Genomic DNA, 19,731 nt, shown 5'->3' on the forward strand with positions numbered 1-19,731 from the left:
GCTCCAGACATTGTCCACAAGCAGCTTGTCCAGAAATCTTGGTCCAGCAAGCTAATTTGCATTGCTGAGGGAGGACTTCCCTAAGAGCATGAGGAAGAATCACTAAGAGGAACCAAGATGCATAGGTGTTTTGAATGGCACTGTTTTTGTGGGACTTCACTTCCTCCCATACAGAACATTGCAACAAGTCGCTGTCTGACCAGAGCTCAGACCATAAACAGAGACCCCTCCCACCATGGACTGTTCTCGCTGCTAGCCACTGGAAAGAGGTTCCGAAGTCTTCGAAGCAGAACAGTCAGGTTCAAAAACAGCTTCTTCCCACATGCAATAAGACTGCTGAACTCTAAATGAATGCTGTTTCAATTCTTTTTTGATCACTCCATACCTGGGAGCTACAGTGCAATACACCCTCTTGTATATATACTTATTTAAAATGAATTTATCTGTTGACATAAATATGTTTACATATGCACCACACTCTGCACTACATTTCACTTTGCACTACATTGTATTACTTATGATTCTCCCTGATCTACTCTGAGCCTATGCAATGTAATTTCATTCTAATGCGCACTGTACGGTGTAAATTTGAATGACAATAAAGTCTGTCTAAGTCTAAGTTTTCCAAATGAAGTGGAGAAAGATGTGTAGTGTTTTGTCATTTTAAATGGCAAACTATGTGCAAGTTAGAAAATGTGAATGTATTTTACAGTTGGATTAGGGATTTGGTACATGAGATTCGGGTTTCAATTACAGTGCACTGTGTGTGAATTGTGAATGCTGAAAATCCCATGCATGTCCTAAAATGACCACTAGATGGCACCATCAATCATTATTAGCTCCGTTATTTCCATTTGCTTAAAACAACACTCAGCTTTAACAAAAAGACATGGATCTTTTTTCCACATATTTAATGCTTCCTTTTGTGAGGGGCGCAGATGAAGAAATGATTTAGATTATATAGATCTTAGGATAACATTATGTTTTACAAGAGTTCAGAGCTGTGTCACTATTCCCATGTATTATTTTCCAAATATGCACTCTATAGATCAGCTCGCAAATCAAGAAGAACAAAGGTAGAATTTTCAGCGAAAGCTTCTGTACTGTAAGAAGCAGACAAGACACAGCATGCAAATGAAGCCCTGAAAATGATCCCTTATGAGAACGTGTTCTTCAGCTCCCCCTCCCTTATCCACTCTTTTCATCTTTGTGTTCCCTTGCCAAACAGGATCTGTAGGATCTTTCTGAAGCATCTTCTCAGTAGAGAGGAATGTCTTTGTGTGTATATATGTAGAGATGGGCAATATGATGATAATTTATCATTATCATGATAAACAATATGCTTGTTCATCAGAAGAATGACCAACTGTATATTTCTAATAGTAGTTTATAAATGTAGTATTATTGACATTATTAGCATTGTTAATATTAGGTTGGGGGGCTTTGTAAAATAATCTGATATTTCCTTTTTATACCGTAACAATATTTGGCTTCAGAACTGTACATTTAAGGTGTAAGCCTCCCTAGACCAAAAACATGTACTGCGGCCTGTTCATTGCATGAACACCCAGCCCTTGCCCACTCCCCAAAAACCTCAGACAAGGACATGAATGGCATGCATAATGATTTCTGTGCTAGTAGCCTCTGTCCGTGTGAATCAATTACACAGATATTTTCTAGTCTTAGGAACTAAATAATGTGGCATGCCTACATGTTTGGGAGAGTAACAAACAGTGCATCACCACGTAACTCTGTCTAGAGTGATGACTTATATGTCAGACAGAGCTGTGAAGGTGAGAATCTTGAGCCTTGTCCTGCGGAAGTGAGTCATATATTGTAGTTTACTGGAACCCTAAAGGGAGTGGTTGTGAGGGCTTAAGATTATATACTTTAAATACATCTATAATGTCACTGTTAGAACAAAAAAATTCTTTTTTGACACGTTTGCAAACACCACATATAAGATATCTGTGACTTTGAAAACTAAAGAACTTTTAAGAATAACCTCTCACACCTAAAATAGTTAAGGCAATGCATGAAAAGGGATGTGTTTCAACAAATCTATACTGACATGTGAAGAAGGTGTGGCCTCTAAAAAAGTCATCTCTCTTTAACAAGTTGGTTTCATACAGCAAGAAGTACTGTGAAATCTTTAATCTGTTCTGTTTACTTGGAGCCTAAGTCAACCAACATCATTTTAAGTTTAGTGGAGCCCCACTTGATAAGCCCAGTATTCATAGCCTGAGGGACTAGCAAAACAGACTGACATACATTTGCTGTAATTCAAAATGACAGGAATGGAATGCAACAAGATTCTGAATAGACATGGACAAAGAATTATTAGCTCTAAAGTATTGTTTTTGTTTATAATGTCTGTGTCGTTCAGGTACATTGTTCCTGCTGGTGAAACATTTAACAATATTTTTGATAAATAAATCCTGCGTTTACATAGTGTAGCAAGATTTGTATTTCACAGTGTTAAAAATAAAGGTGCAAAAATTGTTTCATGAGAGATGCCACAGAAGAACCACTTTTGGTTTACTTAATAACCTTTTAATGAATGTTTCTTTGGACAAACGTTTTGTACATGATAATGAGAGTGTGAAAAACATTTATGATGTTTAAAGTACCTCCTATAAAGGTTCTAGGAAGTACCCTTATATTAGTATAAAACCATTATATTAACACTCACACATCTCTTTTTCAAATATGATTCAAACATGGGAACCAAAAAATTATTCTATAGCATCACTAAAAGAAACCTTTATGACTCATTTTTTAAGAGTATATTTTATTTTTTTTGGTGATAAACATTTCATACTACTAAACTTTATCTTTATATTTATCTCCACTAATCTTTATATCAACTCTTTATAATTGTAATATGAATCTAAGCAACACATTGTATTGCATACAAATGACTTCTAGCAATTTCTGATGTTATTGACTCTGCAATCTTTCATATGGCATATATAACAGAGTTTTTATATATATATATATATATATATATATATATATATATATATATATTTTACACCACTACAGTTTCCTAGTCCTAACCTCAGCTCAGAGTTTATCAACCAGTTGGTATGCACCGACATGCTGACACACAAAAAGAGAAATATTAATAATAATTTCTTAATGAAATAAATACTCTTGTTCACACTTTTGATAAATGAAACATTCACTGAATATCTGGATTGGATATTGGTGATGTCATTGCTGATGTGCTTTTCTTGTTCTTTACAATTGCCCTGAAGTGTCCACATTCCAGGAGGCCATCGAGTTACAACACCATCTCTAGTGCTAAGCTGAGAACATGAGTTGTTTTGTTGCTGAGTAACACGAGACCGCTACCTGGACCAGGCAAGCCAAGCCTAGAGCTTTATAGAGGGCTTGGCTTTTGGCAATGAGAAGACTTCTTTGAACTGTATTTTCAGTCACTTCTACTGTATATGCCTAGAAGAATTTGTTCAAACCAGTTTCTCAACTGCACTATCATAATTTTGCAATTTACATGCTAAGATTTTAAAATATACTTAATGTGTGTCGGAACAATAATTTCAAAATTGGTTTCCATTTCTATTCTCTTTAAAGAAGGGCAGATCTGAAAATTTGATTTGGTTCAATAGTCTTGTTTTATATTTATATTTTTGCAATAATAGTATTTAGTGAAATATTCTTAATAAAAATATATTAAACTCTGTCAAAACAAATAATAAAGCATAATAAAATGCTGCTGAATACAACTGTAAATGAATAAGTTTATTATAATATTTACAGTAGCTGATTCTTGAAATCCAACCATAAATTGAAATGAAGAAATTCATCCCATTAAATTCTGCCAAAATCTTTCTCACTGTATGCTATGTATGCTAGTGTTTGTGTTCATTACAAAATCTATTACTAATGTTTTTAACGTTTACTTTGAATGGTACCACAACTGGACTACAGGACCTATGCATATACAAACACCTCTAGCATTTAGTATTAGTATTAGGCAAATACTGCCAAATGAAATGGTATTATTAATAATCAGTGCAATGAAGGACAACAAATATTCATCAGTGGCAAACAATGTAAGTCATGGGAAAAAAATGAAACCTATCTATTACACTTCTCTAGCAGTACCTAGCCATCAAGAAATTATTCACATCCTTGAAATTAGGGCATATCATGCTCAACTGCTCCAAGAAAAATCCCATGTAGAGAGAGACATACAAACAGGCAGTACTTCAGTACCAAAGTCCTCAATATTGCTTCACTACACCCTGTCATTTTTGTACAGGTGCTAATCATACATAGCATGATTCTATGTGTCAATCTTGTGCACATAAGTTCATTCACTTAATTATATATGCTTTTCTTTTTTCATTTCATTTCTCTGACCACAGACTGGGAGTGGTTGTGGTTGGGCTGACAGAATCCTTGCGGGCCCGTTTGGGACTCTGGCCATAGCCAGGTGAGTGAATGAAGGTGGGACTGCTAGATGGAGATGAAGAAGATGATGATAGCGAAGAAGAAGAGGTACAAAAGGAGGATGATGCTTTAAGCTGAAGCCACTTCTCCCCAAGGGCCTTGGCAAAGTGGTCATCCACAGACACACTGATAGAGAGCTGCTTGGAGGAGCTGTTTTGGTAGTTCACTCCAAGACTTCTCTGGAAATGCTCCTCAACGTTATCACAACTGTGGTGGGTCATTACTACACAGAAGAAACCGAGAGAGGGAAAAGACCAGATTTAAAATGTACACTAAAATAGATAAAAAGAAGGATATAGATAAAATAAGTAATCTGACGTATGTTAATAGTAGTGAGCATTGTGATGTTGTAAAAAGCAATTAGAAGAACTGTTAAAAAATGCAGTCTCTTTACATTGTTAGCTTCTTACATTACATACCAGAGGAATGTTCATAGCAGTCTTCAGCCCTATGTGCTGACTTAGTTGATGAGACACAAGTGATCACTGAGGGACGAACCTGGAAAACATAAAAAGTGTCAACCAACACTCATTACATACCATACTGCAGGAAAAGTCTATCCTTTGATAGTGAACTCTATAGTGACAGAATAATGTTTAAGAGCCATTCATATGAATCTAACCCAATTCAGATTAATTCCTGAAGAAAACAGTTGTTTGCACATTTGTTCAAAGGAAGAAGATCTCAAAGGCATGTTTGTGGCTAAAATTCTATAACTTTAGTCTTTTCAAAGTTCCTAACTACTGCTTCAGTTCTGATGCCACTAACAGGTCAACAACGACCATGGTGTGTTGGGACTTGTTGACAACATTCCTCCACCCATTGCTCACATTTCTCCCTGAATCCGGCTGGATTGCATATCTGGGGCAGGCAGAGGCCTGTCTGCTCACTCAAGAAGGAGTCTGTTGGGAATATAGACAACCTTCTTGCATTCTGCTGAAACTTACAGATATTGGAGATAAGTCAACCTACATGGCCTTGGGAAAGATTCTAAAATTTGACCAGACACACTCTACTTTATGTTGAACAGCATTACTAGCACAGACAGAAATTGGTTGAATATGTATATATATGCATATGTATGTATATAAGTCCATACGTAGTTAGTGGTTTAGTATAGGTAAAAAAAAAATCTAAAAATCTCTAGAATAGAATAGAATAGAATAGAATAGTGTGGAACCTTTATCCAGTCCCCTTTTTATTCATATTGTATTGTACTTATTATTGTATTAATGAACTTATTTTTCAGCATAGTTGGGTAAATAATTTGTTCATGATTTGATAATTAAAGTCTAAGTATATTTTGTTGTCATATCCACTTTGAAAGTGTACAATAGAAATGACATTGAGTATGCCTAAGTTACAATATTTGAGTGTTTGATATTGGAGTAGTAATATCATTTGTCAAGATATTTCACACCAAATTTGGCCTGGTTGTGTTTGTTTACTGAAACGAATATTTTGCTGTGTTATGGATATGTTACAAAATAATTTTATAATATCAATTTTAAGTGGTAATTTATCATTTCCATTTTCCTCTGTAAATGATGCATGAGAGACAATCACTCTTTGTAAACAATCACCTGTATGTGCCTGACTGAGGTTTTTTTGTTCTTATCTTCCATCATCTCTAGTTCTTGACGGGGTTTCTTGATGAGGGCGAGAGGCTCATCCATACTTGGTGTGGAGAGGACAGGGCTGGGAATGAGGTCAGTGGGACTGGCTGTGGGGCTCCAGGTGGATGTAGGACTCTCAGGTATGTTGAAGCCTGATGTTCTCCTGGTGGTGTTGGCCAGGCTCTTACTTAAGGCCCTTTCTCTCCTGACAAAATACAGCAATGACTGTCAATCTCCAGGAAGCTCAGTGGTGTCTACTAGTAACAAAGAGTGGTAATAGCATTTGGCTAAACTGTACAAAGGTATGTGGCAAGCTACTTAAAAAGCCACCAGCAGATGTTCCTTGATTAGAGACGGCTGACACTGGATGTACCTCTCTTCAAGTGTCCGCCCTCGTTCTGAACTGTGCCTGTGTTTGGGTGGATGAGCAGGGACCACTCGCATTCTGTCACTGGTCATGTGACGGAACCTGTCCTCACTCCTCAGGTTAGGCTGACCTAGAAGACAACAGAAATGTATCTCACACATTTCACACAAGAGGACCACAGATTTTAAAGATGCTCAGTGCAAAAGCTGCAAAATTATAAGTGCATATTCCATGTCTGTAGAAAATCACAAATATGTGAACCGGTGTAAACGTAAATTAATTGAGATAAGTAACACAGTAGCATTATATGACTAGGCAATGATTATGGGAGCAAACGGTGAAAAGGAGTGGCAAACACATAAACAACCGTCTTACTGTTAATACTTGCTATTTCATCACTACCTGTATGACTTAATTGTGGGAAACTTTGCTGTGCTTTCGTTAAATGTAAACTCCGTTAAGCAGCAGAACAAGATCAACTGGCTCTGTGAGTATTACTGTGGAACCCAGCTGATTCACCACTAACGGTAAATGTCATTCAAATGCAAAACAAAAAAGGCAGCACTTGTTTACTCATTTACTCATAACTGCCTGGAAACAAACTGAAACTTTATTATCCATTCTGACTTTGTTTGCCTTGCTGGCCAACAACTGGAAATTTGTGAAATGGGACAACCATGACTGTTCACATCGTATTTTTACTCATCATCAAACAGAGCAGAATTATCCAAAGAGAACTCAGTAAAAACATTTTTATCCTAAGTATGTGATAACTAAGTATTATTTCTCAAAAACTCAAAGTGATACACTGAGCCAAGGAACAAATTAATAGGTGTCATTCAACTTTTTGTGGCTGTAGTTAATGTCAATACAGTACACGTTGTCAAAGTTCAGCACACCTCTGGTGAGTTTAGTTGGGTTTTATTTATTATGTCCAGAAATATCCTTAATGTCTTTCACCTGCAAAAGCATTATTAACCACAAATACCATACTATGTCAGGATAGCCTCGTTCACAAACTGTGAAAAGCACAGATCAATTGTACAAAACATTTAAATAAGTACATTCCTAAAAAACAATTAAAATCCTTAGATGCAAGTGTTAACATAAAAATCTTGCAGCATGAAATATTTAAGTCAAGAATCCAACACTCCAAGTGTCTTGAGGAGAAAATGTTGGTAAATTTCATGTGAACAGTAGCCTTTCTCCCTCACACTTACAAATATGCCCACAAAGCCAATTCAGTGGAGTGTGACAGGCTGGCACAGTCTGGCAGAGGACAGGGGGCTGGGTGTAAACCACACCTTACACCTTGAGTCGTTTTCTAGCGCCTGAGGGAGGGTTATTTTTCTTGAGAGCTCAGACACAAAAGCAGGCCCTCCTAAGGGTTCCATCATCTTTTTTATTCACTACCAGACAATTAACAACCATTTGCTGTCTAATATATACACTCACATAGTCTGTGATGAAGCACACACAAATGAAAGTCAGTGAAAAATACCATTTTTTGTAATTTTGTCACAGTTTTGTAAGTTTATCTGAATTCATTCAATTCAGTTCTAGCTATCCTCACTTGGATGGAAATGCTCTATAAAATTACATATTTTTACATTATGAACTAGACCAATTATGTTTTATATTCTGCTGGGCTGTCATTAAACATTATTGCAGCAAGGTATTTGTTAGATAGAGTCACACTTTTGGCTGGAAAAAATGAACAGAAGTTGTGATTAGAAGACCAAGTCAAAAATTAACAGAAGCTATTAACAGACGATAGAAGACAACAAAATGATTGCACAAGAGCACAAAGGGTAAATTACCTTCCAGTATGTAAACTTTAAAGCCACTGCTCATCCGAGTGATGTAGTGGAAATTAGTGAGAGCCATGGTTCCAGATCCGAGTTTTCAAGTGGTTCAGGGCCCTTGGCAACTGCTGACAAATAAATTCTATCTGGGCTTTTCACTAGGACAACTGAAATGTCAGGCTGACAACAACTCTACACTGTGCTCTGTATCAGGACTCCACTCCTGTGCTCTGTGTCATTCAAGAACATCTTCCTATTGGCTATTTCAAGTACAACCCCCTTCTCCATATCTTCCTGCTCTTTGTCTGCTTCTGTTTCGATGATGTTAGTCTCCACAGGTACCTTATGGGAGGAGTCTGGTAAGGAGCTGTAAATTGCTCTCTATCTGGATCCCCCTAACTGCCCCCTCGCGTAGCTCTTATGAAACTTGCAGCGGCAGAAATCTGTTGTGGCTCAGTATGTTGTGAATGTGTATGTTGTGTGTGTCTGCTAGTGGAAAATTGTATTCAAAAACGTTTAGTTGTATTTAAACTCAGATATTCACCATTTCCTTTCCCCTGAATCTTCTTAGAATCCACAAACAAGCATTGCACTGTCTTCTGTTTCCTCTCCAAGTGTTAGCACCTGTTGACAGCCCCTCCTTCAGGACTAATCTAAAATCTTGCTTGACTGCATTTTTTAGAGCGCTTAGCCTACTTGAGCTGCAGTCATTTTGCCAACCTGCCTATACACGTAGCTTCATGTAAGTGCAACTAACCTTAAAGCACCATGTCTTTTCTTCTTCTTTTATTTCTTCTTTCTTTAGCTGGTCAGACAAATGCTGTAAGCACTGAAAGATCTCTGTGCTCTGTGTGTGAGTGATCTTGCCTGAGCATGTTGAAGCATCTGGATACATACCCAAACTGTGAAATACAAACACACACACACACACACACACACAGTATGTTGGTAAGTCAAGTCTAACTTGGCTCTTTACTAGGACAATGAAAATGTGAGGCTCTGCATTGTTCTCTCTATCAATACTAAGCTCCTGTATTCTGAGGAAACACCAGTCGGGAACAAATAAACATACTGAAGTTGTTTCTAAATGACATCTTTTTTCAGGTTGTTACTGATGCAGTTCTATCAGATGTTACAATGCCTCTCAAAGACATGGTAGTAGTCCATTGAGTCTTGACCCCATTGTTACCAATATTGGTCAGTTATGTCTCCTTCAAGGTGCAGGTCAATAACCATAGAATATGGGCATTATTCCAAAAGAATGTAGTTTCTGTGAAATATGTATAAGGTGCATTGGAATAATTTTGCACATAGCCTTGGATAAATCTGTGAAATTTACTCACTTATTTATTTGTCAACAAAGTGAATATTGGGCAAAGTGTACTGAAGTTGCATGAAAACTGGCACAATGATGTTGGTGCTTGGCTTTGTTTTAAATGCAACCAAATAAAACTTCTTTTCTTGTGGTGCAGGTTTTTTGTAACCTGAAAAATGAAAACAAACAAACAAAAAAGCAAACTAGCTGAAAGCAATTAATTTGAAGAACAGGCTTGAACTTTGTGGCATTATTATACCCCCCAGTTAAGTCAAAAGGAAATTACCTTGTCTCATATTCTATAACTAGCTAAATGAATACCTTGCCCAGATGCCACACATGCTGATGTAGCCATCTACTGTAAATGTTTACACAACTCATCGCCTATCATTATTGGCTTTACTGTTGCTTTTCTTGTGTTTTCTCTTTATTCGACTACATACAATGGAGACATACTTCATAGCAGTAATCTAACTACACATAATGATATATTTGGCTAATGAATCAAGTGGTAGATAGTTTAATCTTTGGCATACAGTTGAACTAAGAAAGTAACTTACTGTCCTCAGAACCAAGTGTATGTTTATAAAGAAAGGGAAAAAAGTGTATAGTATAATATGTAAGTCCTATATTCTGCCATTGCTTTGGGTACAGCAAGCGTCTCTCTCTTTCTCCATAACAGATGTTGGAACATCTCCTGGCTTTCCGAACAGTTCCTCGCTGTCTTCAAATGCTGACTGAAGACTGATCTCTTTGTAAAGCACTTAAATGAACATTAATCTATAGCATTATTGAAATGCATTGTATTGCACTTATACTATGTCTTAAATCTGTATTTTGTATTTTTTCTAGGTATCAACACTGGCTTTTGTTTCTGCCAGTGTGTTAGCTCAAGGCTGGTTTGGACTCTAACCTGTTTTTACTAGTTGGAATACATTTTCTGAGTGGACAACAAAGCAATTTTGTAAGTTACTCTGGATAAAAGCGTCTGCTAAATGCTGTAAATGGAAATAAATTATCCCATTTTACACAGCTTGTCAGTGAATATATGTGCTGAAGTATGGATTGTATAAACAGTGACCTCTTGAGGCGGACAAGTCTGATAGCAACAGGTATATATTTATATTTATATACTGTAAAAGACTCTTAAAATACAGCTTTACACAGGAGCAGATGATTAAATTTAAGCCCACTAGCTACTACTAAAAAATTTAGTTAAGTCTTATACACCTCTTTAAATACTTACACATGAAAGTGTACTAATGTAAGATGTAAGAAAATGTAAGACTGTAAGAAAATTGCTTTGCAGGATACACCTTTGTGGTCTGTGTAATCTGCATATCATTAAGAAGAGCTAGGTTTCCTTCTTCACACTGGAACTTTCAGTCAACCATTTTCTGTGGCTTTGTAGAGTACCCATGTATTCATGCCTACAGTGCTCCCAAAAGGTATTGGCAAGATGTACTTGCTTCCATTTTTGCCAGAAGAGGTCCTTGATGTCAAATGTTTCTGGCATGTGAAGGAGCGCCAAGCTTTTGTGTTAGTAACATGGCTGGGGTCAAGAGAGTAGGTAAAACAGGATCACTAGACGGGAGCCAAAGGTCTTGCATTCACTGAGACTTCTGCCATAAACATAGAAAACACTCTGTGTGTGAGTCACAACTGGAGAATACACAGGAGCATAGAGTCCAGTATGCAATGCCAATCATCCTTTTCCAAGTCCTGCCTATAGGGGAAGCATGGTGAGGATTAAAAACCCAGTGATAACCTCCTTAGCTCAGGTTGGTTTTCAAGCTTGGTTCTTCCAAGACCATGCACGGTTCTTTATAAGTACCCCTAAAATTGGAGCCACAATCGGAGCATATTTGTCTTGCAGGACCTAAAAAAGTGTCAGAGTGCATTAATAAAACTATACTATATGTAAGTATTAGGACACACATCTTAATCATTGAATTCAAGTGCTTCATTCAACCCCATTGCCTCAAATCAAGCACCTACCCATGCAGTCTGTCTTTCTAAAGAGCTCACTGAATTTGAGCGTGGTACTACAGTAGAATGCCACCATTGCAACAAGTCAGTTCACAAAATTTCTTACCTCCTAGATATTCCACGATCAGTTGTGAGTGGTATTATTGAAAAGTGAAAGCGTTTAGAAACCACAGCAACTGAGAACAGACCACATAAAGTTACAAAGCGGGGTCGGTGATTGCTGAGGCGCATAGTGCATAAACGTCGCCAACGCTCTGCTGACTAAATAACTGCAGAGTTCCAAACCTCCTCTGCCATTAACATCAGCACAAAAACTGTGATCTAAGTGTAGTATCACAGTTCTCGATACCGTAATGATAATTTGGCAAAAATAAATAAATAAAAATAAATAAATAAAAGACCATAAAAATATAAAGTCCTTTTATTGTCTGAATGTAAAAGGTTTATTGGGTTGAACACAAAACTGAGGCTGCCAAATTTTGATTTTGATTTATAATTGCAACATTGCTAAATAAAGTTTGTTTAGACCATGCCTTCAACATGTGGTGGTAATATGAGGGAAGACTGATTGAGGACTGAGAACTAGGCTGGAGTACTAGAACTGAGTGATCTTCACATGATGAGAACAGATGTCCAGAAATCTGGTTTTCCAAGAGCAGGTTCCGAAGTGACAACAACTGTAGCAGGGTGGGTAACTTGGTATGACTGTATGCCAGTGGAATATGGAGGATCTGGATTCAGAATCAGGTTGGTCAGACATTTGGGTATCTAAGGCATGGTATGGTTAGGTAGAGAAGTTTAGTCCTGGCAGAAAAGAGGTCTAGTAACATAGGCCCTTGTATGATGCTTGGAGTAAGTAGTTTGCTATTAAGGTTGTAAGATGAGAAGAAAAATGGAGCAGATGAATTTGATTCTGTGTCACATTGTGGCATGCCTCTTAACAGACATCCGGGTTCAAACCCCTGATGAGCAAGCCAACGGCGACAGTGGCAAGGAAAAACTCCCAGTGAGGAAGAAACCCTGAGAGGAACCAGGACTCAACAGGGGAACCCATCCTCCTCTGGTCGACACCAGATAGTGAAGATTGTGTTAAACATGGCAGGCAAAGGGGTTGGATGAGAATAAAGCAGATTATATCCTTCTGAATGAAATGAACATGGAGCAGGAATGGCTGTTGGAGGTGGTTGTGGGTAGATATGAGTGTTGAATGGCTTGATGACAGAGACAACTGGATGATGCTCTAGCCACTGCAGGAGGTAGTATGGCATGGAAATCCTGTTGGCAACAGCATGGTTGTTCTGTTATGGCAATGGGTGAGAATAACTTGCTTGAAATTTAAGCCCCCAAAAGACTGATCATGCCAAAAAGACATGGGCCCCCAGGACTGAGAGCTGAATGGAATAAGAGAGTGAAGGAAAGTCAAATCGGCAGTGGCCAAAGAACAACCGGAGTGCCTACGAGAGCAGCAGATTACAGACAGCATTTTTATGAACAAACTAATAGTAGTCCAGTCAAAGGGAAAAATTAAGAAATGGATCTGAGTACAGATAAAAGTCATCCAAGATGGAGCTGGTCTGAGGTAAAGCTGAGTTAAGACAGCAATGAGTTGCGGAGCTGACTGTGTTGGATCTGAACATAGATGGAGCTGATCTAAGATGGAGCAGATCTAAGATGCAACTGATCCAACATGAAGCCAGGCTGATCCAAGATGGAGAAAAAGTGAGACAGATGTGAGTTGCAGAGCTGATTGCACTGGAGCTGATCTGAGACAGATCTGGTCCGATATGGAGCAGAGTTGAGACATAAATAAGTTGCAGAGCTGTTGTGTTGGCGCTGATCCTAGATGGAGCCGATCCAAGATGGAGCCGAGAGAGTGAAGTTTTGCGGAGCTGATACACATTGGAGCTGAACCAAAAAGGAGTTGAACTTGAGACGGAGCCAGGATGAGATGGAGCCATAAAGAATAAGAATGGAGTTGCAGAGCTGGGTTGTAGGAACCGATCCAAGATGGGACCGTGTTGAGATGGAGCCAAGTTGAGTGAGGAGTTGCAGAGCTGAGACACATCGGAGCTAACCCAGGAAGAAGTTAAACCTGAGACGGAGCTGGGATGAGATGGAGCCATAAAGAGTCAGAAAGAGGTTGCAGAGCTGGGCTGCAGGAGCTGATCCAAGATGGAGTGGGCTGAGATGGAGCTGGGTTGAGATGGAGGCATGTAGAGTCAAAGAGAAAGGAGTTGCAGAGCTGATTGAGAGGGAGCCTAGTTGAGAGGGAGCCAGGTGGAGAGGGAGCTGGGTTGAGAGGGAGCCATGTAGAGTCAGAAGGGAGTTGAAGAGCTGGGTTGCAGGAGCCTATCTGAGATGAAGTAGGATGGGATGTAGCTGAGACGGGATGGAGCTAAGATGGGATGGAGGCTTAAGGTACAAGGTTGAAAAAAACACAGGACGAAAAGGGTGTGAGAGAGAGGGGGGCTGGGATAATCAAGGAAGGGGAGGTATGACAAGGAAAGGGGAGGGATGATAAAGGGAAGAGGAAGAATAAAAAAAAATCCTACAGAATGAGGGGAGGGGCTTGGATCAGTAGGTCGAGCAATTACAAAATCACTAAATAACATAAAACTACATGGAATGGAACGTAAGGAAATCAAGTGGTGCAGTCTACATTACATAAGCAGTGAGGACAATACAATAGGATTGAATAAGCAAGTCCCCAGTGAGCAAAATAAAACTAGTGAAGTAGTAGGTAGGAAGTAGGTAGGAAGCAGAAAAACTGACATATGAACAGCAAGAAAGGCATAACAAAATAAGGCATTGCATGCAGCTGAATAGATGCAAGGCATGGTAAGGGACAGCAAGTTTGCCCCTATGCTAGTGAGAAAAGTGGGAAATACAAGGGAGGTAGAAAGAGACAAGAACAAGAAAGAGAAGAAATGGTGGCTTGTGGATCAGGTCAGAATGGCGGGAAGGGGTGACGTTGTCCTGTAGAATATGCGTTGGCTTCGATATCGCATATGGTGAGTGTGCCGTTGTCACTTGGTTTGCGCAGAGTCTGAGTCAGATATGAATGGCAGAGCTGATTGCACTGGAGCTGATCTGATATGGAGCAGAGTTGAGACAGAAATAAGTTGCAGAGCTGAGTTGTGTTGAAGCCAATCCTAGCTGGAGCTGATCCAAGATGGAGCTGAGTGGAGTGAGGAGCTGCAGAGCTGAGACACATCGGAGCTGCAGAGCTGAGACACATCGGAGCTGAACCAGGAAGAAGTTAAACTTGAGATGGAGCTGGGATGATATGGAGCCATGAAGAGTCAGAAAGGTGTTGCAGAGCTGGGTTGCAGGAGCTTATCTGAGAGGGAGCCCAATTGAGAGGGAGCTAGGTTGAGAGGGAGCCAGGTTGAGAGGAAGCCAGGTTGAGAGGGGAGGGCTGAAGGTCAAACAATTAGTTTACCTCCGCTCGGAGCTGAGACAGAGTGGATAATGTCTGTATGGGAGACGCGATTTGTCCATCACAGTGCACTGGTGCATAGTTGCAGTCCAGACAAGGGTGCAGTCTGGATGGCTTCGACCGCCGCAGACATGTTGAAAGCGCTGGAACCAGGCGGGGAGAACACGCGTAGCCAGAGAGATCAAGATCCTAGATCCTGTCGAGGGCTCACTAGCCAGAGCAGCAGGTACGATAAAAAGGAATTCAGAAGGATGTGGACTGGACTGTATTTGCAGTAGGAGCAGGCAGACATCTGTAGGGAATTCAGGAGAGAGAATTGAGCTGCACTAGTGTCATACGACTGATTGTGAACACTTTGTCACGGGAACAGAAGGTGAGGATGTGAATTTATAGGGCATTAGATTGGAAAAAGGAGGGGTTTCAGCCATGTTCCTCCCCCCAAACTTCAGCTAGAACACAACCACATCAAGTCAAATTACTATTTAATAAACAAAATACTTCAAACATGACCTCTTTCTTGTTCTGAAATTGCTGGGTAGTTTCTTTGCCTGTTTAAGGTTCTTAGCCAGGAAAACCAGTGTGTCTATGTGGTCTTTTGTCAGTCTCATTCTCCTTGGACTGCAGACTGAGCCAGAGGTTCTGAACACCCATTCTGATGCACAGCTACAAGCACGAATGCACAGATACACTTTAGCAAAATGTGCAAGGATAGGCAGGCTTGTGGCATGTCTCCCCCACTAGGCAAGTGAGTCTTCTTCAGGACTGATCTCCTTTATCTGGCTGTACAACATGAACTCACTACTAAGCTTTTCAGTAGGCATCTTGTCATATGCATCACTCTCAGCTATACCCGCAGAGCTGCCTGCTGATCCCCTTTTCTCTGTTATGATGCTAGACAGCAAGCTTTTCAGATCAGTTTTTTCTTTGCTACTTCCATTGCATTTTCCTTGCTGAACTTTTTCTACTGCTCCTATTCTGCTCCTTCTAATAGCTGAACAGTGGAAGCTATCTGCAGAAGCTGTTCCTTCACAGCTTTTTCCATAGACACAAATGACTTTTTTTAGACTTAGACTTAGACAGACTTTATTGTCATTCAAATTTACACTGTACAGTGCACATTAGAATGAAATTACATTACATAGGCTCAGAGTAGATCAGGAAAATTATAAATAATACAATGTGGTACAATGTGCAATGTAGTGCAGAGTGTGGTGCATATGTAAACATATTTATGTCAACAGATAAATACATTTTAAATAAGTATATATACAAGAGGGTGTATTGCACTGTAGCTCCCAGGTATGGAGTAATCAAAAAAAGAATTGATGCAGCATTTATTTAGAGTTCAGCAGTCTTATTGCATGTGGGAAGAAGCTGTTTTTGAACCTGGCTGTTCTGCTTCGAAGACTTCGGGACCTCTTTCCAGAGGCTAACAGCGAGAACAGTCCATGGTAGGGGTGGGAGGGGTCTCTGTTTATGTTCTGAGCTCTGGTCAGACAGCGACTTGTTGCAATGTCCTGTATGGGAGGAAGTGAAGTCCCAATAATTCTCTCTGCTGTCCTTACCACCCTCTACAGAGACTTCCAGTCAGAGGTGCTGCAGGCTCCTGCCCAGACAGAGATGCAACTGGTCAGTATGTTCTCTACAGTGCCTCTGTAGAAGGTGGTGAGAATCAGAGGGGGGGAGTTGTGCTCTTTTCATCCGTCTCAGGAAGTGCATGCGCTGCTGGGCTCTGACCAGAGCTTCAGTGTGAGTGGGCCAGGTCAAAGTGTCCGTTATCTGTACCCCCAGGAACTTGGTTTTGCTAACTATCTCCACTGCTGTGTCCTTGATGAAGAGTGGTGTGTGGTTGGGTTAGCTCCTCCTGAAGTCGACGATGATCTCTTTGGCTCTCTCGACATTCAGGACCAGGTTGTTGGTTTCGCACCAGTCAACCAAATGGTTCACCTCCTCTCTGTAGTCCAGGTCGATGTCGTCCTGAATTAGGCCCACTACTGTCGTGTCATCTGCGAACTTCACGATGTGGTTGGTAGTGGACCTGGCACAGCAGTCGTGGGTCATTAGAGTGAACAGCAGCGGGCTCAGGAAGCAGCCCTGAGGGGAGCCAGTGCTCAAAGAGATGACACTGGAGACATTGTTGCCCACCCGCACAGACTGAGGTCTATTTGATAGAAAGTCCAGCAGCCAGTTACACAGGTGGGTGCTGAAGCCAAGGGGGGCCAGTTTGCTAATCAGATGTTGTGGGATGATTGTGTTAAACGCTGAGCTGAAGTCCAGAAACAGCATGCACACATGCGTATTTCTTCCTTCCAGATGTTCTAAGCTCAGGTGAAGTGCAGAGGAGATGGCATCCTCTGTGGAGCGATTTGGGCGGTAAGCAAACTGGTACGAGTCGAATGTGGGAGGGAGTTTGGAGGTGATGTGGTCCTTTACCAGCCTCTCGAAACACTTCATCATGATGGGGGTGAGTGCTACAGGGCGGTAATCATTGAGGGAGGAGATTGTGGGTTTTTTGGGCACTGGTATGATTGTGGCAGTCTTTAGGCATGATGGTACAACAGCCTGTTTCAGCGAGGTGTTAAAGATGTCTGTGAGAACCCCAGCCAGCTGATTGGCGCATTCCTTCAGCAACCGTCCTGGTATGTTGTCGGGGCCCGCCGCTTTCCGAGTGTTCACTCTCCTCAGGGTTCTTCGGACATCTGCTGTACCCAGGCAGAGTATCTGCTCATCAGGGCGAGGAGTAGATTTTTCTGCAGGAGTGGTGTTCAGTACCTCAAACCTTCCAAAATATTTATTTATTTTGTTGAGAAAGTTGATGTTGTTCTCACAGGGGGGAGGAGTAGCTTTATAGTCTGTGATTGTCTGAATGCCTTGCCACATTCGTCTTGTGTTCGAGGGATCCTGGAAGAAATCCTGCACTTTTTGACCATGAGCACACTTTGCGACTCTTATGGCACGGTTCAGGTTTGCTCTAGCTGTTCTGAGTGCCACCAAATGGCCGGATTTAAAAGCGGTATTCCGTACTTTCAGCTTCGCACATACCTCGCTGGTCATCCAGGGTTTCTCGTTGGCCCGTGTGAAGTGTTTTTAATCACACTCACATCCTCCATGCACTTCTGGATGTATGCAGACACAGACTCAGTATACTCATCCACCCGCGTGTGATGATTTTCAGTGGCTGCTGCCTTGAACATCTCCCAGTCTGTGCACTCGAAGCAGTCTTGTAGTGTTTCCATAGCTCCTGCAGGCCAGACCCTCACCTGCCTCATGGTGGCTTTTTTCCAGATCAGCAGGGGCTTGTATGCAGGAATTAACATCACAGAGAGATGGTCTGAGGAGCCAAGGTGGGGGCGGGGTGCTGCCCTGAATGCCTCTTTGATGTTGCTGTAAGCCAGATCTAGTGTGTTCTTTCCTCTGGTGGCAAAACCAGTGAGAGCGCTGCTCCTGTCCGACCGGAATATTGTTAGCCCCTCCATGCTAACGGCGTCATCCGAGACTGATGGATTGAGCCATGTTTCAGTAAAAATTATGGCACAGCAGTCTCTCACCTCCCGTTTTGTTGTTAAGTCCAGCCTCAGATAGTCCAATTTGTTCTCTAAGGACCGCACGTTCGCGAGCTGAATAGAGGGAAGCGGTGTTCTGCCCGGGTTAGCCTTTAGCTTAGCTGTTAGCCCAGCCCGGCATCTGCGCTTACACTTTCTGTCGCACTGCCTCCTCTGCTGGCGGCCGCCGCTGGTTTGAGGCTCCGCTGCTTCACAGGCCGCTGGATGTAGCCGACGTAGCAGTCCGAGGCTGCGTAGAAGGTCTAGAGCGTTGCATATATGAGTCCCAGATTACTTGATCCTTTTAAATCAAGTATCTCTTGACGGTCGTATACTGATTTGAAATGTATGCACGGCAGATTTGTGTGAAACTGCGCAAATTCTCTGAGTTATAACCCATTAAATCTCCGATACTATCGCGAGCCGTAGCAGCCACAGCCGAAAAGGGCACCGCCATCTTAACAAATTGAGAATAACTTGTTGAGAATGAGTTGCAAATTTTTGTTTTCATATCTCTTTTTTCATGTCACTTTTGAGCCATTGATTCATTTCTCTTGCAAGAATGCTGTCAGACTCTTCTTTTGCACACACATATACATCAATCAGGCATAACATTATGACCACCTCCTTGTTTCTATGCTCATTGTCCATTTCATCACTCTTTTTATCACACTTACTATACAGGTGCACTTTGTACTTCTACAATTACAGACTGTAGTCCATCTGTTTTTCTGCATACTTTGTTAGCCCCCTTTTATCCTGTTCTTCAGTGGTCAGGACCCCCATGGGCCCTCACAGAGCTGGTACTATTTGGGTGGCGGATCATTCTCAGCACTGCAGTAACACTGATGTGGTGGTGGTGTGTTAGTGTGTGTTGCGCTGGTCTGAGTGGATCAGGCACAGCAGTGCTGCTGGAGATTTTAAACACCTCAATGTCACTGCTGGACTGAGAACAGTCCACCAACCAAAAATATCCAGCCAACAGCGTCCTGTGGGCAGTGTCCTGTGACCACTGATGAAAGACTAGAGGATGACCAACACAAACTGTGCAGCAGCTGAGCTATCGTTTCTGACTTTACATCTACAAGGTGGACTGACAAGGTAGGAGTGTCTAATAAAGTGGACAGTAGGTGATTTAAGTGTTTTAAAAACTCCAGCAGCACTGCTGTGTCTGATCCA

General features: G+C 41.0%; 1 protein-coding gene across 1 annotated transcript; it reads right to left on the reverse strand.

The window, feature by feature from the left end:
• Positions 1-3,750: 3,750 nt before the first annotated feature.
• On the reverse strand, positions 3,751-8,838 carry vgll4l (vestigial like 4 like). Its single transcript, XM_036578611.1, has 5 exons — positions 8,283-8,838; positions 6,469-6,592; positions 6,063-6,300; positions 4,899-4,977; positions 3,751-4,702 (listed from the first exon to the last, which is right to left on the reverse strand). Exons 1-5 carry the CDS (start codon positions 8,347-8,349, stop codon positions 4,377-4,379), a joined length of 834 nt encoding a protein of 277 aa, XP_036434504.1. The 5' UTR covers positions 8,350-8,838; the 3' UTR covers positions 3,751-4,376.
• Positions 8,839-19,731: the final 10,893 nt, after the last annotated feature.

The sequence above is a fragment of the Colossoma macropomum genome, unplaced genomic scaffold, assembly GCF_904425465.1.
Source record: "Colossoma macropomum unplaced genomic scaffold, Colossoma_macropomum, whole genome shotgun sequence".
Classification (NCBI taxonomy): domain Eukaryota; kingdom Metazoa; phylum Chordata; class Actinopteri; order Characiformes; family Serrasalmidae; genus Colossoma; species Colossoma macropomum.

Coding starts and splice junctions, on each gene's coding strand:
- vgll4l (XM_036578611.1), bottom strand. CDS start 8,349: ATGGCTCTCACTAATTTCCACTACATCACTCGGATGAGCAGTGGCTTT. Junction 6,593..8,282: donor TAAAGTTTACATACTGGAAG/GTAATTTACCCT, acceptor GTTGTCTTCTAG/GTCAGCCTAACCTGAGGAGT. Junction 4,703..4,898: donor CTGCTATGAACATTCCTCTG/GTATGTAATGTA, acceptor TCTTCTGTGTAG/TAATGACCCACCACAGTTGT.